At 41.8% G+C, this 26,182-nt stretch overlaps 1 protein-coding gene and 1 long non-coding RNA gene across 7 annotated transcripts; one reads left to right on the forward strand and one right to left on the reverse strand.

Moving 5' to 3' along the window:
- Positions 1–575: 575 nt before the first annotated feature.
- Positions 576–22,665, reverse strand: LHX8 (LIM homeobox 8). Of its 5 annotated transcripts, none has more exons than XM_039486312.1 (10): positions 22,358–22,665; positions 21,627–21,755; positions 20,014–20,100; positions 19,770–19,931; positions 14,468–14,589; positions 12,544–12,764; positions 11,956–12,059; positions 5,526–5,621; positions 4,436–4,619; positions 576–1,133 (listed from the first exon to the last, which is right to left on the reverse strand). In XM_039486312.1, exons 2-10 carry the CDS (start codon positions 21,705–21,707, stop codon positions 1,057–1,059), a joined length of 1,134 nt encoding a protein of 377 aa, XP_039342246.1. In that variant the 5' UTR covers positions 21,708–21,755; positions 22,358–22,665; the 3' UTR covers positions 576–1,056. The 5 variants fall into 5 exon arrangements, with proteins under 5 accessions (XP_039342246.1, XP_039342245.1, XP_039342249.1 ...); XM_039486311.1 differs by lacking the exon at positions 22,358–22,665 and adding an exon at positions 21,982–22,344 and having other exon boundaries at positions 21,627–21,888; XM_039486315.1 differs by lacking the exon at positions 22,358–22,665 and adding an exon at positions 20,702–20,912 and having other exon boundaries at positions 21,627–22,344.
- LOC120370946 lies at positions 22,505–26,182 on the forward strand. 2 transcript variants are annotated; one of them, XR_005584074.1, is made up of 4 exons: positions 22,505–22,728; positions 22,823–22,972; positions 23,484–23,600; positions 23,742–26,182. It is a non-coding gene; the product is annotated as an uncharacterized LOC120370946 (long non-coding RNA). The 2 variants fall into 2 exon arrangements; XR_005584075.1 differs by having other exon boundaries at positions 22,849–22,972.

Here is a 26,182-nt window from a genome sequence, read left to right on the forward strand (position 1 = left end):
TGAATTCCCCCTCCCCAGAGCCTTTTGACTTGGGTGTGAGCTTCTGAAGCTAACACTGTTTCACTTCAATGAGATGGTGACCACTGAAGTCAACACTAGGAGCTGCTTCAGCAATATCCTCCTCCTAAACCAGACTATAGGGTCTGTGCTGTTTCTCATTTACTTCACACATGGTATAAGAAGTTTGTTTTGAACAGTTCTTCATTCCCCACCCAAAAAGGTTTACCTAGTATTTTTCCCCCTCTCCACAGAGGATACTGGGCAGTATCGTGCTCTGCAGTGCAGGTACACATTAGTTATAGTTTCATTTTGTGGAATATGTTTGAAATATTTCAAACAATGTAAGCTTATCAAAAGATTTTTTGAGTTAATTAACATTGCTGCATAATCCTGGGGAAGGCTGAAGTTAGCTTCATCATTTAGGTCTAATGTGCCTACTTGTACAAGGGGCCTTGTCTTAAAATTGAAGATTAAAACTATGCTATCCTTTATAATTACTCATACTTCAACCAGAAACACAATAACGTGTTTGTTTAGCATGCTGCAACAGAGGGTTTATTCAGCTCATTTGAAAATATTTGCAAATGAAATTTATTTTGCCAACTCACAGACATAAGCTTTAAAGTATAGGCTGTATATAACTCAAATACAGGTAATACTTTTTATAACAATAACTTACAGATACAAACTAATGATAAACTACAATTTCACAAAGAATTGTAAACATTTTGCACAATTATCAGTCCTTTCTTTTAGGCAAAGTGCTCTTGATGATGAATAAATTAACAAATACATAACTAGAGTGGACTACTTCCAGACAATACAAAAAAGGTGTTTAATAAGCCTTGTAAACAACATATAGTTATTTATGCAGAATCCATAAAAGTGTCTTGCAGGCCAACTATACTTACGTACTTGGGCAGCAAAATGGTCTTGAAAATGCTTTGGATGTTAAATAAAAAATTTACATTAATATCTTTTCAACGATATTTTAGTACACAATAAATGACTCTTAAGAGTACATCCTTACTAGCTTTTATCCCTGAAAGAAAGGAATTAGGTGTGACTTATTGGCAGTTGTGTCATTGAATGGGGTAGCAAGGGCTGGAGTCCAAGTGCTGTAGGTGAATGAGCTAAAAAATAGAAAGATTTATTGGTCAACTGCATTGAAAGTAGAAAACATTGCAAGCTAGTAAAAAAAGAAAGACACTGTACTATGACGACTGTGCCACAAGGGAGCTGCACTAATTTCACTAACCTCAGCAAGGGCTCGTCTCTAGCACACTGGTTCTCAACCTTTCCAGACTACTGTACCCCTTCCAAGAGTCTGATTTGTCTTGCATGCCCCAAGTTTCACCTTCCTTAAAAAAACTACTTGCTTACAAAATCAGACAAAAATACAGAAGTGTCACAGCATACAATTACTGAAACATTGCTTACTTTCACTTTTACCATAAAATTATAAATAGACTGCAATATAAATATATTTCAGTGTGATACTTAAACTTGTTCTTCACTTATGAGGCTTGTCTGAAGAAAAAGCTTTGCCGCCCGGGGCTGAAGCATGTAACTTAACTTTGTGGGGCCCAGGCAATTGCCCTGCTTGTCATCCCCTAATGCCAACCCTGCACTTGCAACCCACCAAAACCCATCCCATGACCCCCTGTGGCTGCAACCCTCAAGTTGAAAAAACCCACACTCCTAGATGAGTTGAGTACCCCGGGAAGACTTAAGTACCCCCAGGTGTACACGCATCCCTGGTTAAGAACCATTGCTCTAGCACAGTTACAGGATCTAGCCAGTTTTAATGGCATTACAACTGTTTCCAACGTCTTCATTCTGGGTCACAAGCTATTAGTACCATTTCCATCCATGCATATTATCCTGCAGCTTGAAAAGGAAGCAGACTGATCCTGTCTACATGGCAGATGCAACCATCTCAGGAAACCTGGTTACAATACAATTGTTCCCTAACCTAATTATAAACATGATTCAAATTTGTGTGGTGTTGAAACAACTGAAATCCAGCCTACATTACAAACTGGAACTAGATTTTGGTAACCTGGTTCATAGGTGCCGACTCCATGGGTGCTTTGGGGCTGGAGCACCCACTGGCAGTGAAGCTCCCTCTCCCCTGAGCACGCTGCATCCCCGCTCCTCTCCCTCCCTCCCAGTGCTCTCCCCCCCCCCCCCCCGCTGCCTTACCGCTGTTTGGCAGTGCTTAGGACTTTTCGAGAGGGAGAGGGAGGAGTGGGGGCACAGCATGCTCTGGGGAGGAGGCGGAGAAGAGACAGGACCGGGGCAGGGACTTGGGGGAAGGGGGTGGAATGGAGACGGAATGGGGACGGGGCTAGGGTGGGAAAAGGCAGGGTGGGGACGGGACTTTGGGGAAGGACCGGAATGGGGATGGGGCAAGAGCCGTGCAGAGGCAGGGGTTGAGCACCCGCTGGGCAGAAGGGAAATCAGCACCTATGATCTGCTTTGTAGATCACTATAATAGCCAGGTTTCTCTGTATGCCAGTGTAGAGAGAGCCTTAGTCTGCAATGAAGTTGCTAAATGTTCCACTAATCTCTAGTACTCCTTTCAAGTCTTCAAATACAAATTCAAAACTAAAAAAAAAAAAGTCTAAAAATCCTGAATTGGAAAATAAAAATGTTTACTCTAAACACTTTCATTTAAGATTAACTAAAAATGAGCAATAATTACATTTTTAAATTAACAGCAACAAATCAAGTGTGTTTAATATAATTTCTCATCACCAGCATTATTATTATGTAGAACGGTGGTTTTCAAACTTTTTCTTCAACTGAGTCACCAGAAAAAATTGTTGATGCCTGCAACCCAACGGAGCTGGGGATGAAGAGTTTGGGGGTGAGGCTGGGAATGAGGCGTTCACGGTGTGGAAGGGGGCTCTGGGCTGGGACAAGGGGTTAGGCTGCAGGAGGGGGTCAGGGCTGTGGTCTGGGGATGCAGACTCTGGGGTGGGGCCAGGGATGAGGGGTTTGGGGTGCAGGAGGGGGATCTGGGTTTGGGGGGCTCAGGCAGGGGATTGGGGCATGGAGTTACCTCAGGTGGCTCCCGGTCAGCAGCACAGCGAGGTTGCTAAGGCAGTCTTCCCACCCGTCCTCACACCAGACTGCACTGCGCCCCGGAAGTGGCCAGCAGCAGGTCTGGCTCCTAGCTGGAGGCATGCAAACAGCTTCGCAGAGTTCTCACCCACAGGCACCCCCCCCATTGGTTGGTACTCAGGTGGGGGCAGCACATGGAGACCCAGGGGCCCCCCTGGCTGCTGGCCGCTCACAGTGTCAAAACAGGTAGGGGACTAGCCTGCCTTAGCCAGGCAGCACTGCCACTGGGACTTTTAACAGCCTAGTTGGTGGTGCTGATCAGAGCTGCCGTGACCCAGTGCCTTCCATTCCATGACCCAGTACTGGGTCACGACCCGCACTTTGAAAACCACAGATGTAGGAAGTACACAGTGATCTTTAGATCCAAATCCTCAGCTATGCTAATACAACAAAGGGAACAGCTACAGCACTAGGTAATAGGTAGGGTCCACCGAATTCACCACCATGAAAAACACATGAACTGTGAAATCTGGTCTTCTATTTACTTTTACCCTATACTATACAGATTTCACAGGGGAGACCAGTGTTTCTCAAATTGGGGGTCCTTACCTAAAAGAGTTGCAGAGGGGTCATAACCTTATTTTAGGGGTGTTGCAGTATCACCACCCTTATTTCTTCGCTGCTTTCAGAGCTGGGCAGCTGGAGAGTGGTGGCTGTTGAGTGGGTGCCCAGCTCTGAAGGCAGCGCCCCACCAGCAGCCGTGCAGAAGTTAGGGTGGCAATATGATACCATGCCACCCTTACTTCTGCACTGCTCCTTTCAGAACTGTGTGGCCAAGGAGTGGCAGCTGCTAAGAGCTCAGCTCTGCAGGCAGCCGTGCAGAAAGGTGGCAATACCATACCATGCCATCCTTACCTCTGCGCTGCTGCTGGCAGCAGCACTGTCTTCAGAGCTGAACTCCCAGCCAGCAGTGCAGCAGTAGAGGTAGCAGTACCGCAATCCCATCCCCCCCCACACACTAGAAACAAAAATCTTGTGACACCGACCCAGCTGCCCTGCCCCCCCAACTCCTTTTTGGGTCAGGACCCCTACAATTACAACACTGTGAAAATTTAGATTTAAATAATAGAATTTACAATTTTTAAAATCCCATGACCGTGAAATTGACCAAAATGGACTGTGAATTTGGTAGGGCCCTAGTAATAGGTGTTAAGAGATGTTAAAGAGAATACTGGAAATGAGAAGTGAGATTTCTTTACTATACTATTATTTACATTACCTGATAAATCCTCTTGCTTCACCTACAGAAAGCATTGATATTTTGTACTTAGATCTGAAGAGAGTTACAGTAAGTTACTGTACCTACCATCCATGTAGGTATGTAGAGCAGTTAACATTGTCCCATCTTGGGGTACATATGCCGAGTATGCCATTTCTTCTAACATTGGTGGAGACAGCCTAGAGGGCTGAACTGCTGTGACAGGAGCAGTCGATGAATGATTAGGACTAACATGTTTCTTATGGCGTGCTCTACAGTTTTGAAACCACACCTGAAAAGGAGGAAAATGTAAATCTGTTTGATTGTATTTAATTTTGACATTTAATTTAAGAAAATCCTCAAGTTTATAGTTCGGCTGAAGCTGAATTCAGTGTCACAGAGCACATGGAACTGTGACTAGATCACCATTACATTGCTGACAAGAATGTTGAAATATCCTTGGTATGCCAGGTTGCATTTTTTTTTAAAGTAATCTAGTCTCCATTTTAAAAAAAAGTTTGACCCTTTGGCTGATTTCTATAATTCCAGGCTATTCTTATAGAAATATTCTGTGAAGTTTTTAACCCAGGGATGAGTGAAAAGGAAAGCCCTTCCACTATGGTTGGATCATAGTGGTATTGTTTAATGAAGGGGGTCCCCCAAACACAAAGTTTGATTCTGGATTTGAACTTCCTTTAAGTTTTAGATAGCAGGAGGATAGATTTTAGCTCAGAACCCATATCTAGGTTGATCAGCAGATGTCCTCTAAATCTTAGTCAGTGTTTGTACAGTGTATTGCAGCAGCTTTGGGGGAAGTGAGTAAATGCAATTAAATCTTGCTCAAAAATGAAATCAATAAGTTTCATTTTTGTCTCTAGCAAATTTTGTATCAATATAACTTATTCACTGAAGAGGCCTTTTTTAAAAAAAAAACGCATAAAACTCATTGAGGTGTCTGTATATTGTACCCCCCACCCAAAGTGATGAAAAATGTACTGTATGCATCTAACAGATATGGGTATTCTAAACAATCTTTGCACAAAAGATTTGATCTGCAGTTATGTTTAAACTACCAGATTAGATCTCTTTCCAACTAAGGAATTAGCAATTTTCTTACTTGCAGTACTACGCACTTTGAGTAACTCAGATTTTGTATAACTTGGACTTTGTGTTAGTGAAATAAAGTTAGTACAGTCACCTGTATCACACGCCTGCTCAAGCCTGTTCTTTCTGCCAGTTTTTGGAGCGTTTGTGCATCTGGATTGTTGTCTTGAGCAAACTGTGCTTGCATAACCTGAAAAGGTAAGAGGTTGGTTTCTTTAAAAAAAATTAAGTATTGCAAGTGCTAGCAAATCAGATATGATTACAGGCTTCTCTCAAATTCATTGTCATATCCCTTCATCAGTGTAAGGGGGTTAAAGAGCATTTATTCCCAAGCATGTTGTCCCCGTTTATCCTTTTAAAATCATCATTTTCAAAGATAATCCCTTACTCAGAGTAATAAAATGGCCACATTCAGACACTTAGAATTGGAAGAGGCATTTTTCTTTGTTCTGGTTTGCAGTAATGGTAGGGGTGGGGGAGGAGAGAAATGCAAGTATGACGACTGCACTAGAGAGGGATTATGGCAGAGAATTCACTGCAGACTAACTTAAATGTTGTTGCTAGATAAAGTGTATAGACTGCAGACCAATGAATACGTAATAGGGGCACAGAATGAACTTTCCTTGGTTGACAGGTTCAAAAAGACCAATCAGTCTAGGTCCTGTATTCTAAAGAGGATCCCCACTTAATCCTTTTCCAGCTGCCCTGAAATATGTATATAATTTTGAAGTCCTGAGTTTATGCCACATTTACCTTTAATCCATCTCTGAATACTACACAGGCTGCATATAACAGACCTACTACAGGCTAATCTCACTAAGCAATGTCAGATATAGCTCAGCATAGGATTAGGGTGGTATGGTGCGATGTTTTGAAAACTGAAAAACTGATCATTTGTCATTAAAAATGAATAGCATCTTTTACCAAAGCGGATGTCAGTTTAACTTGGGTCTTGACTAAGTTCTAATTTTGCCTAAATTCCTCCATTAGCTTCAACTGGAAAATAAATGTTCACTTTCTGTCCTAAACTGTGCATCATTGAGCAGTTTTTTTTTACCCTTAGAGGAGGACTGCATTTTTGTAGTTGGCAAATAATTCATATGCTCAGAGACAAACTGTATAGTTTGTAAAGCACTTTGGAATCCTTTCATATGAAAGGACTCCAATTATAAAGGTGTGAGAATTTTCCTAATCTAACAAAGTGAAACTGCATGGCCTTTTGCTGGTGACTCTGTAGCGGCATAAAGGAAAATCTAAATTTGCTCATTTTTGGACTTTGGGGACCAATGATGCATTTGCCATGTATGTAGGGTTACCAGATAGCAACTGGTAAAAACGGGACAGGGGTGGGGGATAATAGGCACCTATATAAGAAAGAGTCCCCCCCAAAAGGGCACTGTCTCTTTAAAAACTGGACATCTGGTCACCCTACACATACGTGTTTGCAAACTTTTTCATAGCATGGACCAAACCGCGTGTTTCATGGACCACTTCCTCTTTCATTTCCAATATGATGGACAGGGGCGGCTCCAGGAACTAGTGCAGAAAGCGCATGCCTGGGGCAGCAAGCCGTGGGGGGCGGCGTACCAGTTGCTGTGAGGGCGGCATGCCTGTGGGAGGTCTGCCGTTCCGGTGGCAATTCGGCAGCAGGTACAAAGGTGCAGGACCGGCAGATCACATGCATGCATGCTGCCAAAGGCTGTCTGACTGCCATGCTTGGGGCAGCAAAAAACCTAGAGCCACCCCTATCATGGACCAATTCCTCTCCTATGGATAGTAGCATAAAATTCCAGTGGCAACTATAGCACTGTTTCCATTGAGAAGTGTGGCACAAAAGAGGCCCACAAGTGTTTTGTCTTTTTTGAAGCAAGGTAATCACACTCCTCAATTTGGATATTCATTTAATGTCCCCTTTCCACATGTTCTGTTTCTCTTAGAAACAATGAGAAGGGTCAGGCCTGTTACCGTCTAGCTCTGCATGGACGACATTTGTAAATCGGTGTGGTACTGCTAGATGACACTTTTGTTTCATGTGTGTAAGGGAACATTTGTAGGTTAGAAGCAGTCTAAACTAGCGGGTTCTCTTCTTAGCTCTCCAGTTCACGCAAGAAGCTCGTTGACATCTTGTAGAGGTGAATCCAAAGTAGAAATGGTTTAATCAAGATTTAGGACAGCCTTAGAAATAGAATCACCTATTTACTACATCATATAGCCCTGAAATACCACCTTGACTATATTCTCCAGTCCAACACTTTAGATACAGATAATTACCCACTCCATTTGACCCACACCAGCATTTAGATTTGCCGGTGAGTTTGCTTTGAGTATGAACAACAATAGACCCCAGAGAATAAGAGCATAAGAGACTTTATTGATAAAGTACTTTGGTTTATACATATTACCTTTTAAATTGGTTGTGGAGATATCTAATGGGCAAAATCATTCTATTACCACATATAGCAAAACTGAAAATTGACTAATAATTCACCCATCCCTCTAAGATTTCATAAACCAAAGCTATAAACCTGAATCTATTCCATAATTTGATTTAGGTCATTTACAGAGCTAATTTTACATCAGCAGCTATTTTCTAGTTTGTCTTAAATAAAAACCCATTCTGTCACTCAGAGTTTTATATGAAAAAAGAGATAGTTTCTTACTTGTTAATTGGGTTCTCCATGTCCCAATATGCCAGCCCATACTGTGGGTATAAGTCCTCCTACCAGCAGATGGAAACAGGAAAAAAGTAAAGCTCTTGTGAAGTCAAAGTTTGTAAAGTGCTTTGAATACAGAGCACTACGTAAGAGTCAATTACTATGTTATTCCTCCTATAAAAGGCAGTTAGCTGGATGAACCTCTTCAGACTTCCTGCGCATTAAAAATTCTATTCTGTTCATATTAAACTCCATAAAAAAGTTTAAGGGAGAAATTAGTCCCATCTTCACCAAACACGAGAGATGGCAGGGTGGGATGCCTAGGCTGATCGAGAATACTACCTCTCAATTTTCCACTTATTGAGCGTGAACTTGAAAAGCACCTTCCAATTCCAAACCAGGCATGTGGTGGGTACCAGAGAAGAACAGATGGATGGATTAAAACATCTATAAGCCTGGACTTCCATAAATGCATTTCTAGAGGCTTCCCACATCAGGTCTCTTTAGTGATATAAAAGGGTATGCAACACACACCCAGGGAGTTGCTTTACATATTTCTGGAAGAGAAACATTCCCCACATCCACAATCTCCATAGAAGCACTTGTCAAATTATTCTGACTAGGAGACAAAGCTATCTATACCTGCCACCAAGTGCTGCTTCAATGCAGTTTTAAAACCAGAGATGACGGTGAAGCATTAGAAGCTGTTTTCTTTCGATTTAGATAGAAGGAAGCCTTAATACGCTTGATATAAAGATAACACTGCATGTGTTCTTTCATGGCTCCAGAGAGAAGCTTTCTGACCCAAGAGGAAAGACCAAGCAGGGCCAGGTGGGATAGAAAAATCTGAGCCCAGATCAAAAGATCATATCTAAGGTAGAGGTGGTGATTTAGAAAGAAGCATTAACTCCAGAAGCCAAGGACAATGCTAAATTTAGAAAATGCAATCTTCACAAAGGGTCTTCCCATCGAGGTTAAGAGCAAAGTACGCTAAAGTTGACTTGGACAGCAAAAGTCATTCAATCCTAAATCTAATGGGCCCTGAAACCTGAAGAACATTCCTCTATATCATCCTGAGGAAGTAGGATACCATCAGTTTAACCTGAGAGGGGGCTTAAAGATTTCATTTGCAGCAATTCAGAAGGTGCGCTGATTAGTGCGATTCCTATTCTCTTGGTGGGTTCTGGCTCCAGCTCAGCCAGTTGCTTTGGATTTCAGAATCTTAGAAGTGTGAATAGCAGCAAGAGAAGGGAAATTTCTTCTTGCCAAGAAGAAGAGTACAAGATACTTCTTTGTTCCCTCCTCCCCCACATTGCTGATATATACAGTCTACATATTGCACTTCTGTTTGGATTATCACTGCCTACTCCTTCAACTTGGGGCAGAAATGGCAAAGTGGGTTTTTGACAGCAGACTGAGAGACCAGTCTCCACCATAAGCCAACTGCCACATTACTACGCCTTGGCTTAAATGCTTCATGTCCACTACTACCACTCTATTGGGCTGCTCTAGGGACAATTCCTACTGAATACTCTTTTTTTACATCTACCAAGGAAGGAGGATAGGCTGGCCAGAGCGAACTCAGATCAAGGCAGCAGAGAAGCCAAATTTAAGAGTTACTACATGTAAAAAGCTTGCCAAGCACACTATATCAGGCTGTTTCTTTAAAAAATCCAAACCACCAATAAGAACACACTAGACTATAACAGTAAAGCACTGTTAGGGAACTGATTGTATCTTCAGTTTCAGAAACTGAGTCTGCAAAAGAAACATCTTGCTGACCTGAGTATCAGACCTGACCTGAGATACGGGGGCGGCTCCAGGCACCAGCACACCAAGCGCGTGCCTGGGGTGGCAAGCTGCAGGGGGCGGCCTGCCAGTCGCCGTGAAGGCAGCAGTCAGTCAGCTGCCTTCGGTGGCATGCCTTCAGGAGGTCTGCCGGTCCCACGGTTTCGGTGGCAATTTGATGGTGGGTACGCCGAAGGCATGGGACCGGCGGACCTCCCGCAGGCATGCTGCTGAAAGCTGCCTGACTGCTGTGCTTGAGGTGGCAAAATACACAGAGCCGCCTCTGCTGAGATAGACATGAATTACTGGAGCTGAAAAAGATTCTCAGTCATTTGCTTCAATTTGTCACCCAGACAGAGTTCCCAGAAAAAAACTGCATCCTACTCTGTACCAGGCACATATATGCTTCTGATTCTACCTGCAGCAATCCATCAGTCAGGTCAGGGATGACAGAATCTCTCTATGCAGGGAGAGAGACACACAGTAAGGACTACCATTTTGTCTTGGTGATTCTGGTAGTCACCACAGAAGACAAGGCCCTAAATGTTCAGTGATGACTCAGAATGAAAAACGAAAAGTGTGTTACACCATGTGCACAAATATGAAATGGGACACAAAGGGATGCCACCTTTGTAGCCTGTAGGAGCTGGAGTCTATTCCTGCTGTTACCCCTGTAATGTTTGGGTTGACACTGGTCATAGATTTGTGTCTTGAGAAGGCCAAATCAGGTTTTTCCTCAAAGATCAACTGATCTGAACTATTCCATGACTGAAAAGCTATTTATTTTCATGGGGGATAGTGACCAGTGGACAACTTCACATCAGAGACTAGGTCCAAAGCTGTACATCTTAGTGGGCCATAATCAAGGCAGTCATGATGCAGGAGGAAGTGCTAGTGACAGAGGAGATTCAGCCAGCCAGCCCCCTTTAGAGCAGACTTGACCACACAAGAGTTTTGATTCATCAGCCCCCACAACACGCAGAGTCTCCCATCTCTTCATCATAAGAAGTATATCCACTGACTGAGCTGGTATAGAGGGATGTTGGAAAATGCTTCATACTATACAGTACGTCCAAACCAAAAGAGTAAATTGTGACCATGATATTCTCACACTGCTTAAGTTTCAAATACACTCTTTCAGTATTTAACTTTGCCCCAACCCCACCCTCTCTATGAAAATATATTTTTGACCTAAAACAGGTAGCGCTGAGTAGTGAAATGAAGTGTCTGAAAAAAATAAACCAATATTCCACTCTTAAATATAGAGGAGAATATGCTTTAATAGGTAGAGTCAAGATCTGAATGTTTTGGAAAAGTCACTTATTAAGGGGGTGGGGAGAAAAAGCAAGGAATATTCATTTAACAGTCATCAATACTTGTTTTATAGGTCACATATATTTACAATCTTCAGTATACTTAAGCATACCAGAGAGAGATTGGTCCTTCCTCCACAAAAGACAAACCATCAGAAAGAAGTTCAATTATTCCACCCCCCCCACACACACACCATATAAAATAAGGAAGGGTTAATTTGACTGGAGCCAACCTGAGAGTTCCCGTTTATGCTGATGTGAACATAATACTTTCCAGTTCTGAGGACACAATCTTGATGGTCATTAAAAGGCTGATTGTGGTGGTATAATTAAATCGAAAACTCCAACACACTAGTGTCCTGAGAAGGCATATGAAGTACATTTCCTTTGTATATTTTTTCATAATACATAATTCTGAAGATATTTTTTCTTTACTGTAATTATGCATAGTGATATAAATGTCCGATTAAATGGATTTCATCAAGCAGTCATACTAGATCAACATTTTGGTTTCCACTTTGCACAATTACTAGTTGCCCTGAGGGAAACAAAAAGCTAGAGGAGTAACTATTTCATATTAAACTGCTAAAGCTAACAAAGTATTCCAGAAACATGCCATGTCGTGAGAATTTGTTAAATAGTTTAGAACATAAATATAGTTCCTTCTGAGCAAACTATTCTCTAAATCAATTTGTAGTCATTCATTGCATAAAATCTTTATGCATTTCTGAACTGTGTCAGTTTTCAGTGCTCACAATGCTGCCTCTACCTGGAGTTGATCCGCTGTGAAGCTGGTCCGAGCTCTTTTTGCTGGTTTCGGATGATTAACATCTTGTTCCGTTAGTAATGCTCCTTCCACACTAATCCCATTCCCTGATGTAGAAAAAAAAATTCTGTATACTGATGATTCAGAATGATATTAGTCATAAGTCACACTATTCTGGAAAAGATTTCTAATGTTTGTTAGCTGGTTATTATGGAATTGTACAATGGGTCCTGTTTTGTTCAAAATTACTTTGGTATTAATTTGGAGCAATTCCATGGACATCCAGATTTCACTGACATAAGGGAGAGCAGGATTTGGTCCAGCATTACATCTACAGTGTCACAGACCAACTGGATAAGCTAGACATATTTTACTTTGCTTTCTTCAGAACGATAGAAAGTGAGTTGAACATATTAGAATAAAAGAATTAAATATATTGGGTAGTTTGAACATTATTTTAGTTGAAATGCATGCACCTTTATCCTTAATAAAGCTAGAGTACTGCTTTTCTTATAAAAGATGAAATAGCAGCAAATTTAGTTAAGGCTAAATGAGAGTCAAACTAGGAATTTAATAAAAGCAGTATATTACCATTTTCAACTTCTCTTTTTAGATTGTCCAACATACAATCATAATGTACTCTACAAAGGACTTTCTCTTCAACCAAAGCAAACTCCTCTCCAGTGGAAAGCTGTCTTTTGCAGGAGAAGCAGGCAAAACATGCTAGGTGATACACATTTCCCTTAGCCCTTCGGACCCAGTCAGTAGAATGGATGTGCCTACCACAACGAGAACAACGGGTTCCATACCGCCTATGGCAAAGAAGGGAAAACAAAAGGCTAAGTCACAGAAATAATAATCTAAAACATGATCACCACCCTAGGAAAATTAGGGACAATTTGATTGGGAAACAGTCCATGGGATTCGTAGTAAGTGCACTGACTCTGTTCATTGGTTAGATGATGGTAGAATTTACGTTGCTTTTCTGGAGAAGCAATTTTAAAAGTTTGCATCTAGTTGTTTTTAAAACAGGGCTACAGTCCAATTACAAATTTAATACTTTCCTTAAGTCAGAGGGCAAAATGTATTCATTTAATCACTGAAGTGAAATCAAATAGTCACTTACCCCGCCGCTGTCTAAATACCCCTTTTAATCCATTGTCAACTGTCTCCCTGTCCTATTTATCTAGTGTTCTATGACCTCCCAGTTATCTAAATATATTCCACATTGCCCAAATAATTTGGGCCTTAATTAACTACATAGTTCAACTGCTAACTGAAAGTTAAAACAGAGAAAATATATCTAGAATGCTTCTAGAGGGAAAGAGATTAGATTCCAGGAAATAACAAAGGGAAAAAAGTACAGCATCTAATTTTGTTATGATCTTTAGAAGAATTTCAAATATCCAACTTTATCTAAAATACAGAGATAAAATATTTTTCCATTAGAATCTCACTGTATTTTCAAGAGGAAAATAGTGACTAGAATACATCTATTATAAGCATGGATATTTATTCTTTAGGATTACGTGTGACACCAATATCTTCCAAAATGGATGCTTAAACTGAGGATCCAAAAAATCTGAACTAGCTTAGTTTTTACAAAAGGGCTAAGCACCCATCAGTAGATTTTAAATTACTATTTAGTTTAAGTTATTCTCTTTTGGTATTAGAGCGGTCATCAGATGATCAGTTTATTTCATGGTTGAATATTCCCTACCTGCTTTGGATTTGGGGTGAAATCTTAGCTTCACTGAAGTCAATGGCAAAGCTCCCATTGACTTCGAAAAGATGCCAGGACTTCACTCCTGTTTTTGTCAATTGCAAATTCTCCTCAATTCCCTTTGAAGCCAGTACGAGTTACCATAATCCACATTTCACAGAATCATACCCTAATCTTGCCCTGCATGCCACCACACCTCCGAAACCAACTGCTCATAAATCAACATATTAAAATTATGGGAACATGCTGTTCACAGGTTGCATGGAGATACAAAACAGTAAAATAGGATTTTAAAAAAATTAGTACTTTTCTATGGTGTCCTAAGGGTCTTGCGTGTGTTACAAGGAATTATATCCACTTTTTCTTGGAATAGAACATCACAGCTCTACTTTGTAGCCTTGAACCAGCACTATTAAAAGAAAGTATTAATCTGATGACTTTAGAATCTGTATTATTGCAAGGGCCTTGACTTCTATTGTGGATGGTTTAGTTGCCTCAAGGGCCTCAACAGTGAGGGATCTTTTCCATAAATGCTGTAGTTAATATACACAACATGGCACATTAAATAAATAATATATTACAAACTATTATGATGTAATTACATTTAGAGAAACTGCTTAAGGTTTCCCCAAACCCTTCTTAAGGAAATTGAGGCTCTGGTGCATAATGACTATTGAAACTAGTGAAGGCAAAAGACAACCTAAATACCAGCCTAAGTGAATGTCCGGGTGTCTCATTCACTTGTTGCCCCAGAAAAATTAGCTCCATTTTTAAGAGAGTCATATGATGTACCTGAAATAATCAAGTTTGCAGAAAATATCTTTATCTTTGATGTAGCAGCTGGTATGCCTTCCTAGAGAGGTTCTGCAAACGCTGCACGAGAGACAGCGTACATGCCAGCAGAGATCATTTACCTATGAAAGGGAGAAAGAAGACGACATACCAATTTGGTAGCACAAACTGTGAAGGAGTGTTTTTGATTTATGTAAATAGGGAGGCAAAAGTCTATACTTTTGCCATATGTACCGCAGACTATCAGCATATACCATACATAATCAAAGTTTATATTTATTTTTTAAGGCAACACATTAGGATTCTATAAAATGTTCCAAATTTCATCTATGTCAATTAAGAACCATGCTTAAAGTTAATAGAAATCCTCAGTATGAGCTTCTGTGGTTTTGTGTTCAAAGCATAATAATGGGAAGCAGGGGATCTGGGTTCTGTTTCTGGCACCAACATGGACTTCTTATGCTTAGTTCTGCTCTCACACCAGCTGAGTAATAAAGCAGAATTTGGCCTCAAGTGACTTTGGAAAAATTATCTAACCTCGGTACCTCTGTCTGTTCCCCTATCTGCAAAAGAGATCCCATTAACAGAAAGCACTAAAATTCAATTGATATATAAAGTGCTTTGAGATTTAAGTGCAGAGAACATTTGCCAAATAAAATAAGCCATGAATTACATCTCAGCTGTGTTTTACCAGTTGAGTCTGCACTCTTGTAATTAAGTTTATGGGCTAAGATTTTCAAAGCAGCTTAGGACTTATTTCCAAATTGTCTAGGGGATTTATCAACCATTGTTTCTATAGTTCAGAATGTAAAATCTATAATGCTGTTTGACTTAGGTCTGGTCTACACCTAAAACTTAGGTCAACCTAAGTAAGTCATTCAGATCTGTGAAAAATGTCATGTGCTGTGTGATGTGGTTAAGTTGATCTTACTCCTCCCCTTCTTCCTCCCTAACCTGTAGATGCAGCTGGGTTGATGGAAGAATTCTACAGTGATAGAATAACCCCTTTTGTCGCTGTAGCAAGTGTGTAAACTACAGTGCTACTGCAGCTGTGCTACTGTATCACTTGTGTAGACATACCCTTTAATCACAGAAAGTGATTAGTAGGTTGTCAACAATTCTGACAAGCTCTATAAATTTTTATCGTCAATAGTCTAATGTTTTAGAAATACAAGTTGTTTGTCTATAATGTTAGTATTGTGCATTTTTATTATTTGATAAAGTGTAGAACAGATTTTCTACATTGGTCTCATTTAATATTTGCAAGGACAATAAATTAATTTGGTCAGAAACCAACACTGAATGTTAAGGACTCCCAGTTATGATAAGTAATAATATTATGGATAATACAACATTTTAATGAAAGTGGCAACCAAACAACAAACTAGATCAGAAATGTCCAATCTCAGATACCTCAAACAATGAGATCTTCAAAATCTGTTTGCTGCATACAGCAGATTTGATATAAATAGTGTTGCATCTTTACTCAAAGATCAGAATGCTACCCTAAGAGTCGTAGTTGACATCACAATAATGCACGCATATGAAGGATGTTTTGAGGAGAAAAACTCCAGCCAATTATACTAAAATGTAAAGTTGTTTGCATATTGTCCAGCATTCTCTCTCAATATATAATCATATTGGCAGCAGTCTTTATTGAAACAAAGACAAAGCAAATTAACAGATTTATCAGTACATCACAATTTAATGCTGATCTACACCTCTCAATATCCTTGTCCATGGTAAGAAACTGCCCTGTTGATAATGGCTGTCAGCAATTGATCCTCCCAAGCCAGGTTGAAAATGGTTATACTACTAGTGGAGGTGGAACAAAAGCATCTGGGCTGAACCAAGCCTCAATGGTTCCAGGAAAATGGTCTGTACTAAGTATTTCCCACTATTGCCAACAATGGTTTTGGCTTTACTAGTAAACCCTGGTGTAGATGAGCTGCTAGTGTTAAGCCCCATGTCACATGAAACTGCACAGGACAAATTTAAACAACATGATGCTTAAAATTCTGGCAACAGCCCATAGCCTAATTATCATGCTGCTAGCACTCTCCTGTAGAAAGGGCATACCGCACTTTAATTGTTCTCAGTATAGTCTTGTCCAATCTACATTCCTATTTAACCACATAGTGAACATTGATTTAGGAGACCCATTGGTAACAACCACTGTCAGCAATGTTTCAGTTTCACACTGTAGATAGGAATAGAAAGAGTCAGACATCTGAGTAGCATGGACCACTAGATATAAACATCGATTTAAAACCCTCTCATGCAAGTGGTACAGACTATTCATATTTGCAACTATATTCAGCTTCTACCTAAATTGCAAATTCTGTAGTTTTCAGACAGGGGAAAACTGATGCTCAGAGTGGTTAAGTGATTTATGCAGAGCATCACCGGGAGTCAGAGTTGGTAAACCTGGGTTCTAATTCCAATCCCACCATACCTGAGCCACTTATGAACCTTTTTTGGTAATGTTCTCAAAAGGAGAGGGGGGGAGATTTCCTAGAAGTAAAGACAAAGTGAGATTCTTTCCAGCTACTTTTCCCTCTATCTAAACCCAATGAATAATAAAGCAACATAAATATACAATATACATCCCCTACCCTTATGCCTCCAACCCTCAAGACAACGTTTGAATTGAAAGGGCGAACAGAAAAAGGTAAAATGCCTCGAGCAGTGCTAACTGTTCCGACAACATTTTGAGAGTGTTGGGTAAGTGGTTGTTTATTTATGGAGCTGATTAAGTGACTTTTTAAAAAAATGATAGGTAACTTGTTCACAGCCCTGAGGCTAGACAAAAACAGGATATCCTGACCTGAGTGCACCCAAAAGCCTCGAACCCAGAACCCAGGGTATCCTAAAGGCTCTAACCCAGACAGCAAATGAAAAACGCAAGTTTTATTTTTTAAATAAGTCTTGTGGTTTCGTAACCAGTCTCTTGATCTTTTAAGGTCTGACTCATGATTTTTGAATGCTTGAGATTGGTAATACTGCTCCAGTGCAATGTAGCTCCTTCTCCCGCTGCAGAAGCTACTAAACCAGCCCAAGAGATTTAACTTATTTCTATAGCTCGAGAACACTTCTGAAAAGCAACTTTCCCTTTAGAATGTCAAAACGCACAAAATGTCTTTTTATTAGCTACTGACAATGTAACTGGCATAACACAGGGCAGGAAAAAGAAACTGCCCGTGGCCTGAGCAGCTTACTAACTTATTTTTAAAGAAAGTGTTTCCTGAGGCAACATATTCCTGGAATTCCCAAAACACTTAATTCTAGAATTCTCTCCAAGTAGCATCAACAGTTTGCCTTTCAACTAAAGCCCCCCACTTCCTGCAAACACTTACTCACGTGCTTAACTTTGCACATGGGAGTAGTCCCATTGGCTGCAATGAGACTGCACTCACATGTAATGTTAAGAACATACGTCTGCAGGATCAGGGACAAATATCGGAAAATAAAATGCCCAGACTGCCAGTATTTTCGGGGAGTGGATGAGGAACAATTGTATAGAATGTGTGTCAAGGATGAGGCAATTTTCATCAGGCAAAATTAAGTCATCCATAATGCAGACAGACTGTACAGAACTTCCATATCTGTGCAGCTCCCTGTTCAAATCCACTACAACTCCTGGGCCAACTGTGAGCAGAGAATATATTTTTAAGACTTTAAATTCTGTTTACACTCAATGCTCCTACATTTATAGTATTACTTGAAATATTTTTGCTAAACAACCTTTTGTCTGTTCTAGACAAGGCCTAAGTTGTGGGTGGAGATCACCAATAGTGTGGTATTTTGCTTTGTGAATATGCACGTTAAACTCCATGAAGTTCAGACCATTGGTTTTCCCTTGAACAAATCCTATCCAAACTCAGGTTAGTGGCTGGTGATTTGTACCACATTACCCACATGTCATTCATCACTTACAAAGTATGCTTGGTAGTGCAGCTCCACAGATATTAAATGAGGGGTTACTGTACTTTGCATAACTCAGCCGCACTAACAAGGAACAAGATTGTGAATTAAGCACCCCAGTATTTGTGGTTGAAGTGAAACCAGTAAAACTCATATATAAATAGTATGGCTTATGGAGAGATTGTTCTGTACTAGATACTATATTATTTTGTATTAAGTGTTGAGAATTTACAACTCCCTCTCTAACAGTTACTCATTAGTCAGACTGAAATCAAAGTGTAGGATTCATTTTTCCTGGTACTTTCACAGTATAGGTACATAGTTTGGTTGGCACTTTACTCACAGAGGTTCCCATATTAGCAGCCATGTGCTTTTGATGTACTTGTTTTTATGTATTTTCAGAACTAGTTCTCGATCAACAATGGGAGTTGCCCATTCAATTAATTATGCTTATTTAAAATACTTCATAATCACAAAATGTTAACATGTATTTTTTGTAAGACACCAGGGATAACTCAATTATATCAATGGGAGTTTTGCCATTAACCTCAGTAGGGCCAGCATTTCACCGGCCCCGGGTATTATTTTGCAAAGTTTTAGACGGATGCAATTTGAAATGGCCAATATATGAAACCATGAAAAATGAACATACTGGATTTTAACAGGGTGGTGGCAAAAACAAAGAGGACAGTATTTTAGTGTTTTCAAATTTAACTATAGACCGCTAGTAAAAGTTATCTTTTCCAGAATGGCACAGTTCAAGGTGAAGATAGGCGGGCAAAGAATCTGGAACTCAGTGTTTTAGGTTTTGTGGATCGTAAGACACACATGGTGAATTGTTTGAAGTAAAAGCAAAAAAGTCGATAGTCTCCTAAGTCAAATTCCTGATATGATTTCAAATGGAAAAGGCTTTGTATTCTGGCCGCTAAAGCTCTGTAAAGGTTTGCATCATATAGATAGGAGAGGGAGGGAAAGAAGCAATCCCCCAAGAACCATTATAAAAAGAAAGAGGCGGTTTTAAAAGAAGGGAGCGAAATTATTCACTGGGCGCTCTCCGCATTCCCAGCCTTGCTGCCGAGCCCGAGCAAGCCCGTTGCTAAAGGGGGGGGGGCACCCCACACAATAGTTCGCAAGAGCCAGACACTCGGCTGAGAAGAGTCGGGGTGTTTCTCTCACACTGGTCTCCCCCGCGCTTTGTACACCAGGGAATCGAGGGGGGCTGCGTTCGCCTCCAGCCTGACGCCAGCCTGGGAGAGGAGCGCGCAGGGGACTAAAGCCCATTTCCCCCGCCCGGGGCGGCATTGCAGGCCAGGCAGCTGGAGCCGGGGAGGTGAAGCCAGCCGCGCGCTCGGGGGCCCGCCCGCCCGCACTCACTCACCTTGAGCAGGTACTTGTCCACGATCTCCAGGCCGCAGCTGCTGCACAGGCACTTGCTGGGGGCGCAGCCGGAGGCCGAGGCCATGGACCGGGGCGAGGAGGAGGGGGACAGCGGGGCGGAGGAAGAGCAGGAGTCCTCGTCCCCTGCTGCCTCGGGGCTCACCTGCGGGAGAGCGGGGGGCCTGTTAGCGCGCTCGGAGCGCCCCGCGCCGCCCGCCCTCTCCCCCTGCCCCGCCGTCACTTACCAGCGCCCCTGCCCCGGCGCCCTTCCGCCGCCTTCCCCCCGCCAGGGCCGCCGCTCTCCCGCACTCCTCGGCCATGAGCCCCGGGCACTGCAGGGGAAACGGGAGAGCTGAGCGCGCCGCAGCCCCCCACCCCCAGCTCCTCCCCAGGCGGGGGGCTGATGAGGCCACCTGGAGCCGGAGGCGATGCCCGCGGGCTCAGCTCCGGGCTGGCCCAGGAGCGCGCCTGACCCCCGGGGTGGGGGCAGGAGGTTAATACCCTCCCCCCTTCTCCTCCTCCAGCCGGGCGGGGTGAGGGGGGGTTATTTCTTTAATAACTGCAATTAAAAGGGCAAGGCTGGGCCGTGCAGAGCGGCCCCCGCGCCGGAGAACCCCAAAGGGAGAGAGCTTTAATGGGACACTTGAAAGCTAATTACAGCGGGATTTCAGCAGCCTGGTGTTTGTTCCAGTGACGCTTTGAATGAAAATGCTTCGGAGTCAAGGGAGCCAGCGGCTCTTTGGTAAACTTGCTGCAATTAGAGCCGCCAGTGACTTGCACTCGTTTCTTTAAGGTGTAAATTGCCACTTAAGAGCTCAATAAGAGACAACAGTTGAGCTCCTAAAGGATTATTTTTAACCGGCGCAGAAAGCGGATCGAATAATGGAAAATATCCAGCTGAATTTAATTTGGTGCCATTAAAAAAAATCGCACCTTTGCTCAATCGCGGGTCAGCATTTTTTTAAAGCCATACAATCGGGAGCGCTATTACACAAATCCTCCCAGCTCCACGCACACGTTGCGTTTCGGAAAATGTGGGTATGTGCGTGATTTGATACACAGACCTCACAGTTACTTCCTAGTTTTCCAAGCTTGCTGAAATCACACTATAGCTACAGGGGGGAAAACATCCACTTTTTGGTTCCTTAAAATGAAAAAAAAATAAAGATTAAAGGTTAAATCTTCGTATATACACAGCTAGTACAAATCTACTGACCAGCGGATGATATTGCTTAAAAATCCCTAAGCGTTGAATATTCACTACGCGTGGAAATTTTCCCACTCAAAACTACTATTTTCACAGTATCATTTTTTTTAAGCTTTGAACCAAAAATGGAAGTTTCGCTCTGGTCATAAAATAACCTCGAGCTCCTGAATGCTTTAAATATTCCTAGGCAAGTTAATAGAGTCACAGCGTCCTTCTCTCTCTCTCTCGCTCACTCACAGGTATATTAAAGGCTCGGTCTCTATTTTGTGGGTACACATTTGCCAAACTACGGTCTATTTAATATAGCCAACTTTTACAGCGTTGGTGGCTTAAATTAGGAGTACTGGTATCAGTGTACAGCTTTAGTGTTCAAGTTATCGTGCTGATTTAAATGTTCATTTATTCAGACTAATTTAAAAGCCCTAGTGGGTCTAAAGGCTAAACAATCCGCTCCCCCCCCCAGGCCTTTTCCTTCCTGGCGGTACACTTTAGCTATCTAGATGTGCTTCGCAAATTATAATCCACTACCACGTCTAAAGAAACTCGAAAAATTATGTCGCCCGAAGGTTGGTAACATTAGCCTGCATCTCTGAGAAACCGACCACTCGCGTTCCCGGCAGCGCTTCTGGGTTTTGCGGAGGATCAGCTCACCTTCTCAGTGGAAATACCAAGCGCAGGAATGTCCTTGTCTTCCAGTTTACACACAAACATCTGATCGCTCTTCCAATACATGGCACTGCTAGGACCTCTTATCACATACCAACTCCAGAAAGGGCAGCGCTTCCACCGGCAGAGAAAACACAAAAGCACCTTTAAAGGGTGGGAAAAAATAAAGACTCCAAAGGCCCGGCTGTTGCCACTACTTGCAAGGCTGTTCTTAAGATCCTGTTCCCAACTTCACTGGTGAGAGGCCCTTCAGAAAAAAAAGTTTTGTTTTCAAGTGGGTGGAACCTCGCAACGAAAAAAAAACCAACCTCGCAGTCTTTTGCTGGCTTTCTAGCCTCACCTCCTTGTGTAAAACCCGCCTTCTGTACATGTTAAGATCTTTATCGTTACAAGCAAACCTGCTCCAGATTTTTGCTCTAAAACAAAACAAACAAAAAAAAAACCAAAAAAAAAGCAGCAAAGAGTCTTGTGGCACCGCTAACTTTTTTTTTTTTTTTTGGTAAAGCTCTGTCTTCATCGTTTGCTACAGCTTCTCCTCCAAACCTAAACAAAGATTCAGGTTACACCTCTTTCTGTATTAACAAAGAAGACAAATGTCAGGGAAAGCAAGAGTATGTGTGAACTGTAGGTTTTATCTGTTCTACTGAACTCCGAAGCCCGATACGTTTGTGTCGCCCAGAGAAACACAGCAAATTCTAGCTATTTTTTGTTCTTACCCATGTCGCCAAGTTCCTATCATTAAAACCTTTCTCATTAAGATAAAAAAAGGAACATCTGAGCAGCCTAAAGCTTACGGCATTGCTGTAGTTTTGAAATCAAGCTTAAAAGAATAAAATATGTTGCTAATTAGCGTCCGTATCTTTTATCGTGACCTGGACAGAGCCTGTTGTGAGTTGGCTGTTCACTGCCCAGAGAGTTTCTGAAAAACTAGAGGTGATTCTAATCGGTAGATGATTCTGTGTAGATTATTTGGGCGTTTTTCTTATGATTCTAGAGACTCTCCCCATAGAGTTCCACCAAAGGAAATAGTACCGATGCGTTCTGAACCTTGTTGTTAGAATAAAGCAACAACTTCTGCAACTTGCAGGTGAGGAAGTAAATACTCGGTGTCTGCTTCTGTGTAGGTATTTAACTAAATCATATCCATGTGGTTGTAATTAAAGTTTTGTTTATTTTCCCAGACCTCTCTCCCGTTGTTTTGTTTTAGCTCCGTCTAAAGGTAAATGTATAGATGCAAGGCATTTTTGTCAATGCTACGTAAAACAGACTACAAGCGGTTGATTTTGCTGTTTATACCTTTGGAAACAATGCAAGTTTTCTCTGACGATAGGGTGAGTCTTCTTATTTTCGAGAGATAAACCTTGTCAACATTGTTGCTTAATGCACACCCCCAGCTTTCTGAAAATATTATCCAGATTACAGACCGATGTTGCGAAATCTTAAATACCTGAATAACTTTCACACCGGTGGATAGTTTCCATTGAGTTCAGAAAGTCACTGGCTATAGCTACTCATTCACTTGCAAAGATGTTTGCATAGGTCGGGCCCTAGGAGGTTTCTCCTTGGACAAAAATCGACCCTAAACCCGATCGGACCTTAGATAGGAAGAGTTTAGCTTTCAACCTAATCCTAATATCCATGCTATTGGCAGCGTGAACTCGGAAAGACAGGCAAGGCAGACAGTATTTTTTTTCTTATTATGACTAGGTTTATGACAGTTAGTATGATAGAAAGCCTAGCCACCCGAAATGGCTGAACTGCGAGAGCTGGAGAACTGGGGCTAGGGTTTCAAACAGAATTTAGGGCTGTATATTTAAACATTCCGCCTAATGCCTTGTCCAGAGAATCATCCTGAAGTGTCGTTAGCTCGCTACAGATCAGACGGAGGATGAAGAAACTTCTGCTGGCAAAATAAAATCGAGAGGGGAGCAGAAAGCCTACCGAAGAGCTCCAGGAAAGGTTGGTTTCTCTAACGTCAGAGATTTGGAATTAAAGGGGGGGAGTGGCTTTCACCTCACGTTTCTCCCTCAATTACAATATAAAATGATTTTAAATATACAGTATATTAATGTTTAGATTTGTATTTACTTATTTTTGAAGGGGACAACTAATACTGGAGGATTTCAAAATACCAGCTCCCTTTGGAAAATACCTGCCAGTTTGGGAAAAGAGGTTGCATTAATCGTTTATGTCTACATTGTAAACAAACATCGGTTTTATATGTGACTTTCGCTTTACAAATGACTTGTCGGGCAACTTTGCCACCATCGGAATGGTGTTGTGAGCCCACTTTTACCAGGCGTTCAGGAGCTGCGGATTCGCCAGTTATCTCCCTCATGTGCCTGGGCTACACTAATGTTACATTTGCTTTCGTGTTAGGACAGCACACAATGGAAATCTAAACAGGTAATGTAGGTGGTAGGTTCCTGCTTCACAGGAAGTTCAATTTCCCAAGCGTTTGACTTCAGCTCCCGTCTTATTCTATAGTTTTTAGGCTCTGTAAGCGAATCTCGTTTTTTTCCCATGGCCTTTAGGGGTCCTTTGGTTTACCTATAGCTTCTAAACCAATGTCACTAAGGCTTAGGTCCCAAGATTAAAGAGAAGGAAACTCCTCTACCCTCGCTGGAAAGAGGATTTTTAATCAAGACGCGCGTTGAAGTACACTTGAGAATTATTCCAAGCTGGAAAAAAATATTACCTTGGTTGTATGTAATAAATGGATCTGCACCTATATAACACATGAGGCTGCCCTTAGAATACCTTCTTACACGTGCCTGGAGGCGATCCACCCCAAACACCATAACCTCAGCAACTGGCGTCCCGTGGGAAGATAAACGAGTGCCCCTCTGTCCTCGGGCTCTCCCGAATTAAGGACTGGCAGACGATGCTCCGGGTAGAGCCACTCCGCTGCTCTGCATTGGTTGGCGACCCTGGGAGCGGAGGGCATGAAAGGACAGAGCCCATCCTGCCGGAAGCAGGCAAGCACAATATAATTGTACAGTGCTGAGCCCTAACGTGTAATCGCCTAATAATGTATGTGCCACCTTGACATTCTTATCGAAAGCATCAAACTGATATTTTACCCCTTGGCTTTCACCGCAGGGACCTTTATAAACCCCCTTCATCAGTGGGATGAAATTAAGCCTGCATTGATGGTAGTCCCTTGAAACTCGATATTTAAAGGCAATAGATCTGAATTAGCAAATTATAATTGAAGTAGTGAGGTCCCACTAAGTTGACTAGGTAGCATTTTACATTTGCTCCTCACAGGGAATAACCACATGTTTGGGTCCTGAAAATAACTTAACCTGAAGGTGCAAGCAATTATTGAGCTGATCCTAGCATGCCAGGACCTCCCCTCCTTCCTTCCTTCCTTCCTTCCCTCCCTCTCTCCCCTTCCCCCCCAAGTTGTTGCAAACTGCTGTGTGGCATTATACTTTATAATCTGTTTTAAATGATTCGATACAAAACAAGCGTCTGTTCTGAGGAGCTCGAAAAAGACACGTAATGGAGAGAAATGAGGTGTCGATCTTAGACACTAGAATGTCTGAAGGAATTTTGCTTCAACTCAGGTCCCTTTCTGTATTTGAGGTGCCTGGAATAAGCTGTGTTTACATGTCCGGTGTCCTTTCTTCACCCTGAAGGAATAGTCCCTTATGTTCTTGTTGCACCTCACTGGGAACTGGAGGTTAGCTTGAGCTAAAACAACTATACGGGGTTTTTTTGAGAGAGCGAGAGAGAGAAAAATATCAGAAATTGGCGCCAACACACTCAGTACATACATTGCTCTCAAGCAGTTTTTTCCCCAAAACGTGCAGAAGCAATTAGCAATGTATTTCCAGAGCAAAACAGATTTCCCTGTATGTCTCATTATTATCCATGGATTTTTAAAAAAAGATAGCAGCAGTTGTGAATGTCAATAGCACTTAACGTTAGAAACACCTCAGTCATTCAAGTCTCTTGGCTTCCAATGTCCTAATGATTGCCTCTTCTTATCAGCTGTTCCGCAACCCCCCCTTCTTATTGTTTCTTTGAATTAATGCACTAATGTCACCTTTTGTCATCTATTGGAATGGCTTTGAATTGCCAAGATAAAAAGACCTAGGCTCTGGGAAATGTCTTCGCTACATCTCATTTTGGTCCTGGAATGCAGCCCGGGGAGCTTAAAATGTAATATTTTAATTCCGTTACAGTAGGACAAATTCTTATTGAGAGAGACAGGTTCAAGAGCGCTCTCTTTCTCTTGAGCGGTGTCAGGTTGTTCAGAGCACAGTAACACATTTTGTGCTGTATCAAAAGACGGTCCCCCCTCCATGCAGTCTCGAATATAATATGGGGCTGCTAACCAGAAACTTCTTTGTCTGGAAGACGTTATTTGGGACAGAAAAACACGGTTACATGGGATTGCTTAAAAAAATTGTGAATGTATTTTATTTATTCGGAGTCGATTTAAATTCTACATGGAGATTAAAAAAAGACTAACGAGAAGGACCATCTTCATCAGTCTAGTTTGTTTGCTGCTCTTTTGTCGCAGAGGGCGC

The sequence above is a fragment of the Mauremys reevesii genome, linkage group 8, assembly GCF_016161935.1.
Source record: "Mauremys reevesii isolate NIE-2019 linkage group 8, ASM1616193v1, whole genome shotgun sequence".
Taxonomy (NCBI): domain Eukaryota; kingdom Metazoa; phylum Chordata; order Testudines; family Geoemydidae; genus Mauremys; species Mauremys reevesii.

Coding starts and splice junctions, on each gene's coding strand:
- LHX8 (XM_039486312.1), bottom strand. CDS start 21,707: ATGTATTGGAAGAGCGATCAGATGTTTGTGTGTAAACTGGAAGACAAG. Junction 12,765..14,467: donor TGCAAACTTGATTATTTCAG/GTACATCATATG, acceptor TCTTTGCCATAG/GCGGTATGGAACCCGTTGTT. Junction 1,134..4,435: donor TCTACATACCTACATGGATG/GTAGGTACAGTA, acceptor TCTATTTTTTAG/CTCATTCACCTACAGCACTT.